Here is an 18,162-nt window from a genome sequence, read left to right on the forward strand (position 1 = left end):
TCTCTGCATACTTGTGATCTCTGTCAGATAAATAAATAAAATCTTTTTTAAAAAAAAGATATTAAGCAAAACAAGCAAGTTGCAAACAATTTCTATATATGTCTGTGTCTGCACATATCGCTTTTGATTTTTGATCAGAGTACAAATAGTACTCTAAATTTTTATCATGAGCACCTATTATTTTATTTTTAAAAATTTGTCAATCTTTACAAAACTAACAAAAAAAGGGGGCACCTGGGTGGCTCAGTGGGTTAAAGCCTCTGCCTTCGGCTCAAGTCATGATCTCAGGGTCCTGGGATCGGGCCCCACATCGGACTCCTGGCTCAGCAGGGAGTCTGCTTCCCCCTCTCTCTCTCTCTGCCTGCCTCTCTGTCTGCCAAATAAATAAATTAAATCTTAACAACAACAACAAAAAGATATAAAACAGTTATTTTTGGCAGAGCCAAAAACAAATTTTGAAAACACAAAGAGTCCTAAAAACTTTAACTCTGTGAGGCACCAACGTCTCTGAGACTTTTCCAGGATTTTGTTGTTGTTGTTCTTTGGGCTTTGAAAAAAATAGCATTTGCCAACCAAATGAAACACGTAATATCCCTCTATATTTTGTACTATATTCAAAATACCATGGCACATTTTGCTACGTGAAATAAGCCAGTCACAGAAAGACAAATAGCGTGATTCCATTTACATAAGCAATCTAAAATAGGCAAAGTCACTGAATCAAAGAGAGGGCAATGGTGTCCACCAGGGGCTGGAGTGAAGAGGAAATGAATATATAGACATAATCAATGGACATAAAGTTTCACTCAGGCAAGACCGACAAGCTAGAGATCTGCTGTTTAGCATTGTACCTATATCAACAATGTACACTTAAACATTTTTAAGAAGGCAGAGCTCATGCTAAGTGTCCTTTCAACAATTAGAATTTTTTAAAAATAATTAACATTGGTACAGTTCTAGGAGATGAAATACAATATAATACTATGCACAAATAACTAGCTTAAATTAAAATGCAATTTTAAAGCCTGGAGATAAGACTAGCTCATGAGCTCCATGACAGAATCTATTTTTAATATATTACACATTGTACCCTTAGATTCTAGTAAACACCTGACACAAATAAGCTCTCATATTCTTTAGATGAAAGAATATATGAAAGAACTAAAGTTAAGTCAGGTCCTTTACGGTATGTATTTATTTCTGGCACACAAGAATTTCGGTTTTCAACATACAGTGCTATCTTGAGAAATTCACTTAAATTCTATTTACCTCAAAGCTTGTCTTTAAAACTAAAGAAGGGGGTGCCTGGGTGGCTCAGTGGGTTAAGCCTCTGCCTTCAGCTCAGGTCTTGATCCCAGAGTCCTGGGATCGAGTCCCGCATCGGGCTCTTTGCTCAGCAGGGAGCCTGCTTCTTCCTCTTTCTCTCTCTCTCTCTCTCTCTCTCTGCCTACTTGTGATCTCTGTCAAATAAATAAATAAAATCTTTTTAAAAATAAATAAATAAAAATAAAGAAGGCACCTGGCTGGCTCAGTTGGCAGAGCATATGACTCTTGATCTTGGGGTCATGAGTTTGAGCCCCACATCAGGGGGTACAGTGTGTGTAAAAAAATAATAATAAAATAAAAGTAAATATAAGAAAACTAGATTGAGATGTCCTATTACAGCACCTTTCAGGTTTTATAATTCTGTAATTTTCTTATTTTTTGTTATTACATCATGGGCTTCTGAATCAGGACAGACATCTATTTGAATCGTGGCTTTGCCACTGTAAAACTAGGTAAGCTGGGGCGCCTGGGTGGCTCAGTGGGTTAAAGCCTCTGCCTTCAGCTCAGGTCATTATCTCTGGGTCCTGGGATTAAGCCCTGCCATCGGGCTCTCTGCTCAGCAGGGAGCCTGCTTCCTCCTCTCTCTCTCTGCCTGCCTCTCTGCCTACTTGTGATCTCTGTCGGTCAAATAAATAAATAAAATCTTATACAAATAAAAAATACTAGGTAATCTGCTCAACTTCTGTGAGTCTAAGTTTATTTATAAAATGGGGATAAACAAGCACTAATTCAGAGTGCTATGAGATATCATTTACATAAAGCACAGAGCTGCAAGTAAATAAATATTAGTCCTTTCTCTTGAGAATCTAGACAATAATAGCGATGTTAGAATAAGAGTGAAAACTACTCATACTAAGTGATATTAGAATTTCACAAGCACTGATACGTTAGAATTTTATAACTCATTATTATTTATATCAAGAACTTAGATGCACCCACTTCTGACAAAGCTGATTAAAAAGAACTTTAGGAGAAAGTGGTCCTTTTTCAGTCTCCTTCATGCTGTGAAGAAACACCAACAAGGCTGAGGTCAATGGTCCAGGGCTTGAAAGTTCCACTATTAATGGGTCCTTTAAAAACATGATCAACTCTATGTCAGAAATATGCAATTTTAAAATTAAATATTATTAAAAATCTAGGAGTTACATTTTGCTTAAATGAACTAAGTTGCCTTAAGTGTATCAAGAAACTTCATTCCTACATATATAAAATGAATATTAAAAATGGAAATTGGAATTAAAAGCCTTACCTTCAAAAACACAGGTATTCTCATATCCTCTGCCCCTTATTTAATAAAACTATTAGCTTAAAAGTAAAATCACCAATCTTTAGTTGCTCATTACTGTCCCTTATGTGCTCTCTCCTAGATGCGCCTGGTTGGCTCAGTCAGGAGAGCACGCAATTCCATCTCAGGGTTGTGAGTTTGAAGCCCACATTGGGTGTAGAGATTACTTAAAAAAATAGTCTTAAAAAAAAGTGTTCTCCTAAAAGCAAAATTACTGATCTACCTGATTCATGTACTTTACATATGATCACAAATTACATTTGTTAGCAAAACTCCATACCCTTCTTTGCCCCAAATAGTTTACTAATAAAATAAGGAATGGGAAATTATGTCACAAAATTGGCACACCACTCTCCCTCTTTACCAGGGAGAGTCATAAAGCTTAACAAAAGCAGCTAGACTTGTGTGAAGAAGAAACCCACTTTATTCTAGAATTTTTAGTAACCCCCTTTCCTTATAATAAAAAACAGATCCCAAGTATAATCTTAGGACATTACAGAACATTATTTTTTAAGACAATATCAAATACGTTATCTCATTCATGTATTCATAAAATACATGTATATTTCATATATACATATATATTAATACATACATATATATATTTCATACCCACTATCCTTAAAAATCTATCATCTGACTAAAACCACAGAAAGGACAGGCTATAATTCTTCATAGCTTCTGAATATCAAAAGTGCTCTCTGCCATGTTGAAGACATGAACAGACATTTCTCCAAAGAAGACATCCGGATGGCCAACAGACACATGAAAAGATACTCAACATCACTCATTATCAGGGAAATGCAAATGAAAACTACAATGAGATATTACTTCATGTCTGTCAGAATAGCTAAAATCAAAAACGTAAGAAACAACAAGTGTTGGTGAGGATGTGGAATAAAAGGAAACCTTGTGCACTGTTAGTGGAAATGCAAACTGGTGCAGCCATTGTGGGAGACAGTATGGAGGTTCCAAAAATTAAAAATAGAACTACAATATGATCCAGTAATCACTCTACTGGGTATTTAGCCAATGAATACAAAAACACTATTTCAAAGGGATACATGCACCCCTATGTTTAGTGCCGCATTATTTACAATAGCCAAATTACAGAATCAGCCCAAGGGCCCATCAGTTGATGAACAGATAAAGAAGATGTGGCGGTATACACATATAATGGAATATTATTCTGCCATAAAAAAAGAATGAAATCTCAGCATCTGCAACAACATGGATGGACCCTGTGGGTATTATTATAAGGGAAATAAATCAGACAGAGAAAGACAAATACCACATGATTTCACACATTTCCATGTGTGAAAAACAAAACAAAACCCCCAAAACCAGCTCATAGAGAATAGGGGATGGGTAAATGGGTAAATGAAATGAAATGAAATGAAAATGAAAGGAAAGAAAAAAAACCTATGAAAAATCCTACAGTTAACTTCATTCCTGATGTTAATGAAAGGGACTGAATACTTTTGCCCTACTCTGGGGATTTGAGGCAAGGATGTCTGCTCTCATCATTTCTATTCAATATGTTACTAGAGGTTAGAGCCAGTACAATAAGGTAAGGAAAACAAAAGGCATATAGATTGCCAAGGACAAAGTAAAACTGGTGATTGAAAGAGCAGTGATCTACACTGATAGTTCAACAGCTCAGGTCAACTCTATGTCCCAAAGACCGAAGACCTAAGCTTGAAACTCTCCTCTTAGAAGAACACAATCGAAAGTGATCAGCTATAATATCTAATTGCCACAGTCATCTCAAGACACAGTTCCACATGTAAAGTACCTAACATTTAATCACATTTAATAGGAAATATTTTCAAATGACGAAGCACTAACTCCCAGTGAGTAGTTTTCACTACCTCACTACATTTTAGCAGAGGGCACTGGGATCTGCCATAAAAATTTTAAGGGGCTGAACAGGCAGTAAGTTTACAGGCTGCCTTTTCAACAAAGAAATACAACAATACTGTCTTTCAAAACTTCCTCCTTGGAAGAAAAATCTAAGATTACTACATTGGGCTAAGAATTTTTAGAACTCCCCTTTCTGAAGTGTTTTCAAAAGGCATGAGCTATACATACATTCTCTTCCTCCAAAACACACACACACACACACACACACACACCAATTTCTAACAAAAAAGTTATTACTGGTCTCAGGGCCCTCTAGGCAAAGACTACCAGGAACACACTAGTAATTGAACAAGAGGGGTTTATTACTTGTTGCATTTAGGAAGAAAACACACCATGGGAAACCACACGGTGTCTTAAAAAGACGGTGTTGGAAAGAACTGATACAGGATATGGTCCTTGGTTGAATAATCCGGGGATGAGTCTAAGGAAACAAAAGTTTGCTCTCAATGGACTGCTGTCAGAAAGTGGAGACAATTCTTAGACTGGGTATCTCAATAAATCTTATCTTTGAGTTAGGGTAACCAAAATTCTAGTCTCTTTGGGAGACAAGAATGAGGCTAAATCTGTAATTAGCAAAGAAGTCACAGTCTCTCACTTTGGTCATGAGAGGGTGCTTGGGATTTTTCTAAGCGGTAGACTAACCTTGCTTTTGTCTGAGTTTAGAAAAAATTATCAAGTGGCTTTACTTTGTCTTATTTTATCAGTCTCTGAGTAACCTGGCCTGAGGTTGGTATTTTGAGTGAGACTGAAAAATATGGCCTAATTGTGGTGCCAGGCCAGCTTCTGAATATTAAGGGCTGCTTTTTTTTCTTTCTTTTTTTTTCTTTTCTCATTAGCTTAAACCTATTTTCAAACTAGGCTCCAAAAAACCTTTAGATGCTCACTATTAAAATAAAATCTAGTTTTAAAGAACTAAAATGTCATATTTAAGCAAATGCTCCAAAATAGGAGTCCTAGACATTTTGCTCAATAAAGTCCAAACCCTTTTGTTTGAAAGTTGCCGTAATATTTTTGTATCGTTTGGCCCATGATATGTTTGAACCACATATGTTTGGAGGTCTTACTTTAGAATTTAAAAATCAGATTATTTTCACAAAATGCTTTTGAATTATTTTTTTCAAAATACTTTTTCAAAACACCATCTCAGTTAACAGTGCTGAGAAATACAAAAGATCAATTTTGGCACCATCAGTGGCTCATCTAAAAAGAGCAATTATCCCAGTAGTCATTCTTCTTACCAGCTGAGAGTCTGGAGAAGGAAAAATCTTGAGTTTTGTCCCATTTTCTTTGTTCTCATTCATCAGTTCCATAAGAATGTAAGATTGTGCCAAGTTCTAAAAGAAAGCAAAAGTAAAAAGTCTTCTGATTCGGCTGTCATATGCCTCTGATTCTATGGAATAAATGGTCTCTTCAACTCTCAATGTCATCTAGCAGAGCAAAAAATAATTTTAAGTTTTAAAAAACCTGACTGTGCACATTTCACATTTAATAGATGTCCGTATTATGGACAGAACCACAGTAAAACAGAGAAGGACTTCCAGAAGCACTGTGCAAAAATGAGGCATATATATGTAAGCAGCAATGGCTACAGACAGCCTAAAACAAAAAGAAAATGGAAATTTCTAGGCGAACCTTCAGCAGTCAATTGCTAGTTTACAGGTGTGTGGGTAAATATAAATTAATTAAAGTTATCTTTTACATTTTACAAAGATTCCTGATGGCTCTTACCTGCATGACTGCATTAAAAAAGCAAGTATTTCCTAAATTTGAAATTCCTTTCACAGACGGTACACTGCTGCCTTTTCGTCCCTTCTTTTTTTCACCTGTTTCACATTTTTCCTCACAAAGTTTTAGGATTCTAGAAAATGCACCTAAGTTAGAGAAAACACAACTGTCATAAGACATAAAATCAAATATATACATAATAATAATATTATATGTAATAATATATAATATACATAATTTGAAATAATTTGAATACATTAATTAAGATTTTCCCCTGAATTGGTGTCCCTGAAGGGCAAGAATACAAACACAAATAAATATCTCCAGTTTGTATCTTACTGCTATATATTTATACTCCATACAACATTGAGGGATATATTCCAGATGAATTACATAGTTAGGTATAAAAGAATAAAGTAAAAAAAACACGAAGAAAACATCCAGATTTCTGTTCCTAAATACCATTCCTAACTAAAAGAAATGAAGACTCCTTGAGGAAAAGGCTGATTCTACACCTTGGACAGCAAAGAAACAAAGTAAGCCTATAACATTTTTATTGTGCCAGAAAATAAGGAAGTGCTCAAAAAAAGTGATGAGTAGGTCAAAAATACACATGCACCATTCTGAACACATTTCCACTGGTCCACTCTGGGACAACCTGAATATGAAAATAAAGAAGGGTTGTAGTAGTTTACTATTCACTGAACATAATGAGAATGGCTCAGAATCAATAACAGGTTTTTTTTTTTTAATTGGAGGAAAAGGGAAAACTCTTCCATACAAGAAAATGCCAACTAATATACAGAAGAAATACTGGAATTGTAAAATCACCATATAATAGCAATTTTTTGTATTTTTCTTGCAACTTTTTTATAAGTTTGAAACAACAAAATAAAAAGCTTAACAAATTAGAACTATATTATAATATAAAAAGTAAAATGCCTATATGTATGGTATATAAGTACATGTTTGGGGTTCACTGGTTTATATAGTTAATGAAGATATGAAAATTATATCAATTCATCATGTTTCAAAACAATTTGAAAAAGAACAATTTCTAACTTTTACAAACTGACATGATCACATCTATTGAACAGCAAATTACTTTCTGAATCAAAATATAATTTGAGGGGCACCTGGGTGGCTCAGGTCAGTTAAGCAGCCAACTCCTGATTTCAGCTCAGGTCTTGATCTCAGGATCATGAGATGGAGCCCCATGATGGGGTCCATGCTCAGCGTGAGTCGGCTGGAGATTCTCTGCCTCTCCCTCTGCCCTCCCCCCACTTCTGTTTTCTCCCTCTCTCAAATAAAATCTATTATATATATACAATTTGGAACAGGAAATTTCCAAGTTCTCAAATCTTTTGGTTTTAACCTAAGTATTCTTTTTCTTTTTTTAAAAGATTTTATTTATTAGAGAGAGAGAGAGAGAAATCACAAATAGGCAGAGGGGCAGGCAGAGAGAGAGAGAGAAGCAGGCTCCCAGGACCCTGGGATCATGACCCGAGCCAAAGGCAGACGCTTAACCAACTGACCACCGAGGGGCCCCTAACCAAAATATCATTTTTAAATTCCTTTCATCCTTCAGATTTTGTAGTTCTTTGCAACTATGTGTTTTATTCATCTAATGTGACATACTGCCTTGCACTGCTAATTAATTTTTAAATATTTGACTGTCTCCCCAGTCAGACTGAGGGAGATCAGAAAATGTCTCACTACTGCTCTTTCTGCCATAAGGGTGTAATGTTGGAGAGATCATATATAAGAAAAATTCAATATAAATGAAAACATACCAGATTAAACAGGTTCAGTAGCACCTCAGCCCTCCGTGTTTCTGATGTGTTCTTAAGAGTAAATAAGTTAAGACACCCCTCCCATCCTGCCCTTCGACATAACAGCACTGAGGGAGAGGAACGGGGCTGGAAGTCACCCTCTTTTCAGGAACAGAAGCAGAAAGCAAACACCATAAAAAGAAAGTGTAATCTAAGGTAGGACAGACTGATGTTATACGCATCCTGTTGGTTCAAATAAAGCTTGACTCAGCACTTGTGAATTTTGCCAAAAAAAAAGGCATCCATTAAGGGGGGTTAATAAACTTTCTAATAAGCTTTTCATAAGGATTAAATGCAGAACGACTATCTGCAAAGCACCTGACAAGGTAAGCACTATGTAAGTAGGTGAAAACAGCCTAGAGAGTCTACCCAAAATTGTTACTTGTGCCAAAACCCATACCTTCATAAGCGATACTTCACATCCATTGTTTATCTGCCCTCACTTTTTTCTTCTCTTTAATCATTTCCTGTAACTTCCTGGGTTTTTGCCCTCAAGCTTAGCTTTTATTTCTAATCGATTTTCAGAACTGCTAATATGAGTCTTGCCTTTTATATTGACTGTGTGGTTTTCATACCTCATTGAGAAAAATGAACGGTGGTTTCTAAGGGTTTTTTTCATTAAGTAAATCTACTGCATGGAAAAGATTTTTCTTTTTTCTTTTTTTAAAGATTTTATTTATTTATTTGACAGACAGAGATGACAAGTAGGAAGAGAGAGAGAGGAGGAAGCAGGCTTCCTGCTGAGCAAAGAGCCGGAGGTGGGGCTCGATCCCAGGAGCCTGGGATCATGACCTGAGCCGAAGGCAGAGGCTTTAACCCACAGAGCCATCCAGGAACCCCGGAAAATATTTTTCTTTCATGTCTTAGCAACTTTTATCCATGATGTAATATTTTCCCATAAACCCTATTACCCATTTTTTCCCTTTGTATCTGTTGGTTTATTCTTTTTTTCTTTTTTTAAGATTTGAGAGAGTGCGCACACACACAAGCAGGCAATAGGGGCAGATAAAGAGAGAATCTTAAGCAAACTCCCTGCTGAGCACAGAGCCTACACGGGGCTCGATCCCAAGACCCTGAGATCATGACCTAAGCTGAAATCAAGAGTCAGACTGCTTAACTGACTGAGCCAACAAGTTCTCCTGTTGGCTTATTCTTTAAACATGACTGGTTGTTACAGGATGTCTGTGTCCAGATACTGAAGAGTTGTTTTGGACTCTGAACCCTGGAGTTCTGAATTAACACAGAAAAGAACTAGCAAGATAGATCTCTTCTCCTGTCTTTCATATATTAAAACAAGTAATAATTAAACTCCATACTAGAACTTGGGGGACAAAGGCTGGTAAAATCAATAGAAAGGTTACTCAAGGGCATAAACCATGCACACAGAGAAGGAAAAGCAGGAAAAAGCAAGACAGTATTCAAGCCTGTAACTGGATGTAAAATGAAAAATGAAAAAAGCCAGTCAGTGGTTAAGAAGCACTGCACAAACAAGAGGAGGCCCCATATGGCCCCTGGCTGGCTGTGCACATGGGAGCCATCCACCTCGTCATTACATCTGAGATTCCAAGTCGAGCCTAGAATCAGCTGGTCTCAGCTCTCGTTCTTGCTGCTGCCACTAGATGGCTTCATAGTGACTTTGAAGAGATTTCAGATGCTAGAGTAATTAACAAATCTTTTTAGGCAAGGTTGTTACTCTGATTTTACATTTAAAAAACACAGTCTCCAACAGGTTAACTGATTTGCCCAAAGTCATATGATAATCTTTTGATTATAAATCTATCGCCATTTTACCACCTAATTTCTTCTCCTGATTTATGTACAATGAGAAGAATTATAAAAGATAGGAAGGCAAGCGTCTTACATACCAAGGTATATACAACCCTGAACAAAACACTCCTCAAAAGTACTTCCTTCAGTTAAAGCTGCCAGAATTTTTTTTTTTTTTTTTTTTGCTTATTAACATGAAAAAAATGTTGGGGAAAATAAACTGCAGATGATACTAATGTATATATGTAGTATATATGTCTATATGTGTATCATATATACTATATATGCTAATCATATATATGTAATATTTTTCATATTTTTGTATTTTAATACATTAATCGTTCACTTGAAAAATACTTCCAGAAATAAATTATACTTTATTCTTACAAGAACAAATAGCATTTTTAAAAACTGTAACATGCAAATGATTATGTATCTGTGTACCACATTACCCATCAGTTTTCAAAACATCTGGGATAGCATCCTAAAGTAAACAATGTTCATAAGACCATCTGGACAAAACTGCGGGCAAAAAAAAAAAGCATAAACATATGGAAAAACAGATTTTACCCTTCCCTTCAGCAGTAAGGGATGACAAATGTCGAACCTAGATATATCCACGCTTCACTGTGCGATGCTTTTCAGCACCACCTGGCTCTCCATGCAGAGCCACCAAATATGGACAGCGCTGCCAGAAAGAACATAGCCACAGGGCAATCGCAATAAAAATAGTTTATTTCATGGTTAAATAGCTACTTCACACAAGTGGCAAGGGTCTGTTTATTGACTTCTACATGTAAGTCTGTGAGAACATATTCACAATTGTGCTGTTAGACTTAAATATTACATAGATCAGATAATTTAACTAGAAAATAAAATGACATTTTCTAAGAACTATTTAAATGTGCTTAATTTTTTTTAAGATTTACTTATTTATTTGAGAGAAAGAGAGTGTGTGTGAGTGCTGAGGTGAGTGGGTGTAGAGAGAGGGAGGGAGAGAATCTCAATCAGATTCCCTGCTGAGAGCACAGCATGACACGGGGCTTGGGGCTCCATCCCTGGACCCTGAGATGATGACCTGAGCTGAAATCAAGAGTCAGACACTTAAATGACTGAGCCACCCAGGCACCCCTAAATGTGTTTTAAAGTGCAAGTTTTTTGTTTTACTAAACAGCGCATTTATAAAATGTAACAATTCAAATACAACTGATTTATTAAATTTCTGTTGTCTCAGGTACTATATGAGCCACTATGTGCAAGTGTTTATATTTGATTGCTTATGACTGATGAGTGTAAAGACTGATATACAGCCAACATAGAGATACTGAACCTCAGATTCATAACATCTTAGCAAAACTTTTAGCAGTTAAGTATATATGCTCACATTTGCTCACTAAGAAAGTATCAGCTGAGAATTTAAGATTCTAGTTTAAGAGTATCTGACCCGCCTGGATGGCTCTGTCATTAAGCATCTGACTCTGCCCCTGACCCCTCAAATAAATCTTAAATAAAACAAGGGCATCTGAATCAGTCTCTCAAAAATTTGACATACTGACATGTGTGTGTGTTTTAATAAAGAGTAATGCATTATTAATGAGGAATGATTACCGATCATTTTGTTTATAGAGACAACAATGCTTTCTCAATCTGGCAGGGATTTCAGGTCATTCTCACTTTACGAACTCTTCCTTTATAAACGCAGAACTAAATGCATTAAGGACTGAACTTCAAGGTGTTCTGAAGTACAGTATAATTAAAAGGATAAGGCTGGGGTTGCCTAGGTGGCTCAGTGGGTTAAAGCCTCTGCTTTCAGCTCAGGTCATGGTCTCAGGGTCCTGGGAATCTCTGCTCAGCAGGGAGCCTGTCCCCCCACCCCCCCGGCCCCGCCTGCCTCTCTGCCTACTTGTGATCTCTGCCAAATAAATAAATAAAATCCTTAAAAAAAAAAAAAAGAAAGGATTAGGCTGTTACAGCAATAACAAAAAAGACAAACTATACAAAATTTGATTACCAATGATTTATTTTGTTCTCAACTTTTACCTGAACCCATGAAATGCCCATAATTAGAAAGATTCATCAAAGATTTTCAGGGTTATAAGGTTATTACATCAAAAGGGATTTACTCTAGCTTACCCTCCTTATCTTTTTATATTACAACACTGTCATCAGATACTGTACTTTCGTAATAAGATAAACATAGACCCAGAAGACAGAGAACATCAAGAGAAAGCTTCAGGCATTCCAGATATAATTATTAAAGCTCTTTTAGATCTCTGTCGTTTCCCTTTAAGCCTTGAATCTGAGTACTCAAAGAGTTTCTGGTTAACTGAATAGACCTGATAGGTTCTATAGATACCTCAGGTCTTGTAAGATAGAAAACTGGGTGATCACAGAACCAGAAAAGAAAAAAATTTTTTTTTCTTCAACAACTTGGCTAAGACTATCTAAAAAGTAATCTTATGTAGCTCAAATTTTCCTATCACAAATATGACCCCAATACAAAGTTCCTATGATTTTTTAAAAATCAAATTTAAAAATATCAAACCAAAAAAAAATTAAAATTAAAATTAAAAAAAAATAATTAAAAAAATATCAAACCAGACATATATTAAAATGTAATGTGCAAGAAATTGTAGGTGAATATCTTTATAATCGCAGAGTATAAAAGCCTTTCAAAGCATGGCCCAAGAGACTAAAAAATCTTTACAGGAAAGATTGATGGATCTGGTAATGATGACATTTAAAACTTCAAACTTCATTATTGCCAAAGAATAAAACCCCTAAAAACTGTAAATAAAGCTAAATACAGGAAAATAGGGATTCTTGTCAACTATACCCTCTGTATAATCTTTCTGGAAGGCAGCATTACAACAGTCATCAAAATTTAAGGTGTGTTTCTCAACTGTCCAAAATTCAAAAAAAAAAACTACCTACAGAAATAAAGAGCAAGTACAAAGAGATGCAGCTTTCATGGGAGAAAAATGAAAACAGTGACTAGTAAATTTGTTGCCAAGCAATATTTTTTTTCTGTTATTACCATTTTATTGTAATTTAACACATTTCTCTGGTATTTAAATCAAATGGAATTTGAAAATATAATGTATTATTTGCCTCAGGAGTACAGGTCTGTGAATCAACAGTCTTACACATTTCACAGCACTCACCAAAGCACATACCCTCCCCAATGCCCATCACGCAGCCACCCCATCCCTCCTACTCCCCTCTACTCCAGCAACCCTCAGTTTGTTTCCTGAGATTAAGAGTCTCTTATGGTTTGTCTCCCTCTCTGGTTTTCATCTTGTTTCATTTTTCCCTCCCTTCCCCTATGATCCTCTGTCTTGTTTCTCAAATTCCTCATATCAGTGAGATCATATAATAACTGTCTTTCTCTGACTATTTCACTTAGCATAATACCCCCTAGGTTCCATCCACAGCGTTGCAAACTGTTGCCAAACAATATTAAATGTCTACCTTTTCTTAAAGTTATAAATATTTTTAAATTACCTTGGTGATTTGTAAATTACTTTGGTTAAACCAAAAAGGGAACCCTGGTGATTCCTGAATTTCCCACGAGCACAAGGAAAGTAAACTTATTTTGTAAATTGCTTCTTTAAAGGAAGAGTTTGAGAGCATTATTATATCTGATAATTGCCCCCACTGTAGAGATGATGATGAAATTAAGGCACACAGTTTTTAGTGACAGGAGATTCAAACCCAGGCAATGTGGCTTCAGAATCCACAAATTTAACCACTATTATCTACTATTTGTCTGGGTAACAATGGTTTATAAGGTTAATAAGTTGATAACTTAAGACACGAAATGCTAGTGGTGATATGAAAGAAAAGGCCACTACTCTTTAGCAAAGGCTGGATGTAATCAATTGCCAGATGTCTTTGGTGTGAATTTATACCTTATTAAAGTTTATAGCAGCCTTCTCAAAGGGTTCCTAAAAAGAATTAAGCCCTAATGCCCGAGGCACTCACTGTATACAATTAACTTCTCTCTGTGTATTCACAAAGGAACTAGTTAGTACTATCTTTGAGAGAACTGAGAAAATAGTCACTCAGATAATTTTGTGTTCTGTAGTTTGGATGGAGAGCTGTGGATTTTTATCCCTAGGGGTAATAAGTTATTTTTAAATGCCCAACATCTTTTTGTCCCTAACCTCTTTTACACAGGAAAGTTAACTATTTTTAGTACTTATTTTTGAAAATTCAAATAAATTTATGAGATGTTTGATGGTCACTTTATAGCAAAACAAAATGTATTCCTTTTTTACAAAAAGCTATAAAGTACCACATTATATTCAAATTGTTACTATAAAAGGGCACAATATTATTTATCCTCAGACACATTATTTCAGATCTCAAACATGCCAAAAAAAAAAAAAAAAAGATACAGCAAACTTATTCCTAATAAAACTGAAAGAACCAACATAACTTGTATCTTTTTATACCAAAAGCATAAGCTTAATGAATTTAACAGAATATATTTCAGGCCCTCTTTAAGCTCTTTGAAAGTGGCATCCCCCCGTATTAAAAATTATGGGCCAATATTACTCAGAAAACAATATGGGATTGTCAATCATCCATCTAGTTCATAAAAAGCAAATCAATATTCAATGCTATTAGTTTTTCAGGAATACCTATCTATATTCATTAAGTAATTGTAGAATATTTACAAGATATTTACAAGACTATCAAAGTGACATATCTCATGAACCTGAAGAGAACAGTGACCCACTTTTTAATAATACATATTTCTTGGTTTTCACAGTAAAGTTTTCTTGCTTTTTTAAAAATCTTATATGTGACCTTATTATATGGGGATTTTACTTGTTTTCAATTTTCTGGTATGTGTTTGAGGGGGAGATGTAGACAGATTTTTTTTTTTTTTTTTTTAAAGCAAATCCTAGCATCAGATGTGAAATCTACACAGCTGTAAGCATTCTTCTGGGAACCTGCACTGGGGTTTCCTCAACTGCCTAATGCAATTACCTAAACCAGTCATGTAGTATTAATGTAATTTGCCCATTTCTACAGCTGAAAAGTTTAATCTTTGAAGAGTAAAAAGAAAAAACTTGTCTGCCCTGCTACTCCTGTACCTTGGAAGCAAATAATAATTACTTCACCTGTCTATTTTCAAAATTCCACAAACTCTTAGTGAACCATTAGCCTCAGAAAATCTTCAGTCATATTAAATTGATACTGCCACATGACTCAGTAGGCATATATATATATATATATATATATGCATTTCTGTCTATCTCCATGTTACTGTTAGTGATTTTTCTAAAATACAAAACTAATTATTCAATTCTCCACTTAAAATCCTTTAGTGGTTCCTAACTGCCTACAGGATATACTCTAAACTTACAAGGCCCTTCAAGATCTGTTTCTACCTACATCTAGTCTAACCCCCTCACCACCCCCAGCTGAAAAAACTCAACCTACAGCTCTATAGAATTCCCTGAACAAATCAAGCTCCCTTATCAATGAGCTATTTCCTCCACCTGAACATACACCCCTTTCCTCTTTGTCTACCTAATTTCTACATATCCTTCAGCTCCTCGCTCTGAAGGCTCTTGCTCTAGGGGCACCTGGGTGGCTCAGCCAGTTAAGCATCGGACTTTGGCTCAGGTCATGATTTCAGGATCCTGAGCCCTCACTCAGTGGGGAGTTTGCTTCTCCCTCTCTTTCTCCCCGCCCCCCAACCCTGCTCATGCACCCACCCCTCTCTTGAAAAAAAAAAAACTAAAAAAAAAAAAAAAAAAAGCTCTGGCTCGAAATAAAAATAGCCAGCCTACATTCACTACTACTCAGAAGTATCCTCATAGTCCCCTGCACTTGTACCATCACAGCAGTACGTAAGCAATCATTAACCAATTAAGTGTGATTTGGCAATATCCCTCACTTGACCAGAAGATCGATAATAGCAGAAACAGAAATAGATCTGTTTCATTCACTATTGTATCTTCGATATCTAGCACAGCATCTGGCACAAGGTAGAAGCTCAAGTATAATAAAAGCTGAATGAATAAATAAGATAATTTTGAGATTAATAGGGCTTTTTTGGTGAAAATGCAAAGCTTTTCCTACTTCTTCAGTAAAAACTCATCACATGCTAGCTCAGTTCAATTCAGCAAGTATTTACTGCTTAGCCACACTGAGAGTCAAAGAGAATATAAGCCAGGGTACAATCCTCAAGGAACGTGCAGTTTCATAGAAAGACACATAAAGTGGGTAATGAACATTAAGGAGAGCACGGGATGTAAGGAGCAGAGGGTATTATATAAGACTGAGGAATCACTGAACTCTACCTCTGAAACCAATATTACATGTTAATTAACTGAATTTAAATTTAAAAAAAAATTTTTAAAAAGACACACATACAGGAAAACTAAACACCACAAAACCTTGTGTTATTAGATTCTGAAGTATGCTGCACAGAAGTAGGAAAGATAAGGTAAAAGACTGGGACAGTGTCCTTGAAGTAGGGTGTGAGCTGAAACTCAGGGCAAAGAAGGTTGAAGACAGAAAATGCAGACAGAAATATGCTAGTTCAGCAGTTCTAAAAGTGGATCTGAAGACACTCTCTTCCTTTCCCTGGTCCATAAGGTCAAAAGTATTTTCATAATAAGTCTAGGACATTATTTGGGGTTTTTTTTCCTCCTTCCATTCATTCTCAGTTATATAATGCAGTTTTCTAGAGAGTAGACACCATGGTATCATTGACTGAATACAGAAGTAGTTAGGAGAATGCAACTATTTTTATTAAGCTAGACACTAAGGAGCTTTACAAAAATGTAAAACAATGCCTTTTATTAAGTTTGTGTTGCTTTACAAAAAAGTTATCTTTCCTTAAAACATTATTTGTGTTAACATGTCATGGAAATTATTGCTATTTTTAAGTGATTTAATAAATACTGTAATTTTTTACTTTAATTTCTAATGTGATCAATATTGATAGCTATAACCTACCCAAGCAAAACGCTTTAAGTCCTCGCTTATTTTTTCAGAATCTAAAGGGCTACTGAGACCAAAAGCTGAGATTCACTGAGCTGGTGGTATTTACAAATGGTTGGGGCATTGGCTGAGATTCTCTGCACAGAGTAGCTAAATTAGATGTATTAGAAACAAAACTGTTCAGACTGTAAAGTACAGGTACAGGCTTTGCTCAGCAGTTATTTTTCTTAGAGCAAAATATAAACAGAATCCTTTAAAAACATTCTTATCTTCCCTCCTAAAACACAATTTAGTTTCATATTTTTGTTAAATTACCATATACATTTTTATATTTCTACAGTCTTCACAATTATCATTTAAAATAGTTGCATAATCATAATCGGCATTCCTACAAACCTCAACAGAACTTTCAGATCTGGTTTTTAATGTATTTTATAAAAATAAAGCCTCACACAAGGAAGAATATTGCAGATTACTATCCCAAAAAACTTATTTCTAGAATGTCAATGCATCTTATTTTAAAATCAAACTTGCCTGAGAGATATTGTAGCTTGGAACAGAAAGATAATGACATTTTGACCTGGAACCTCAGGAAACCTTGAATTGAGAACTATGTCTTTCCCTAACTTTGAAGGCTTGACACACTCTCTAACTCCCTCAAGAACCTGTTCCCATTGTCCCAGGTGCTACCCATGGTTCCACAAACACAATTAAGGGTTACACTGGTGCTTCCCACTACCTGAAATGATTGCTTTTCTCGTCTCTGCCTACCCCAAATTCTTCCTTTAAGGGTCAGCTTGAAAGCCAACTCATTCGCAATTCTTTCTCTGTTCTTTTCGATTGAACATTTCAACCCTTTTTGAATTTCTGAAGGACTCTGTTTGAACATCACTCAAAATACAACTCTATTCTACTTATTATTGTTCTTGAGGATAAAAACTCATCAATCTCTATTCCCTAAAACACCATGGGAAAGAGGGAGGAACTGCTGAGGAAAATGAGGCTCAGATGAACTGTAACCCGCCCCAGGTCAAAGAGCCAGTGACTGAGAGAGTCAAATTTGAATGCCAGAACCCACACCCCGACAAAGCCCATGTTCTTTCTACTGACCATATCTTTCCATGCTCCCTACCTTATATCCTTTATGATAATAAATACTCAAGAAATAGAAATGGAATAGATTTCTATTCATTCTATTCCAATAGAAATGGAATGAAATCAGACTGGCTTTATTTTTAATCTCAAAGAACCTCTAAGATGGAAAAAAAATCCAGATAAAATATTTTCTGTAATTGTACTTTTGCCACCCCCAGATAGCCCCACATACCTTCTCATGGC

At 35.7% G+C, this 18,162-nt stretch overlaps 1 protein-coding gene across 1 annotated transcript in view; it reads right to left on the reverse strand.

The window, feature by feature from the left end:
• The window catches only part of USP45 (ubiquitin specific peptidase 45), a 72,813-nt gene that overhangs the window by 35,226 nt on the left and 19,425 nt on the right, over nt 1–18,162 (reverse strand). Inside the window, exons 6-8 of the mRNA XM_059401109.1 lie at nt 6,263–6,405; nt 5,773–5,868; nt 2,266–2,396 (exon numbers count right to left, since the gene is read on the reverse strand). Coding sequence (XP_059257092.1) covers nt 2,266–2,396; nt 5,773–5,868; nt 6,263–6,405 — 370 coding nt within the window. The remainder of the gene's footprint in view (nt 1–2,265; nt 2,397–5,772; nt 5,869–6,262; nt 6,406–18,162) is intronic.

Source organism: Mustela nigripes, chromosome 5 (assembly GCF_022355385.1).
Source record: "Mustela nigripes isolate SB6536 chromosome 5, MUSNIG.SB6536, whole genome shotgun sequence".
NCBI lineage: Eukaryota > Metazoa > Chordata > Mammalia > Carnivora > Mustelidae > Mustela > Mustela nigripes.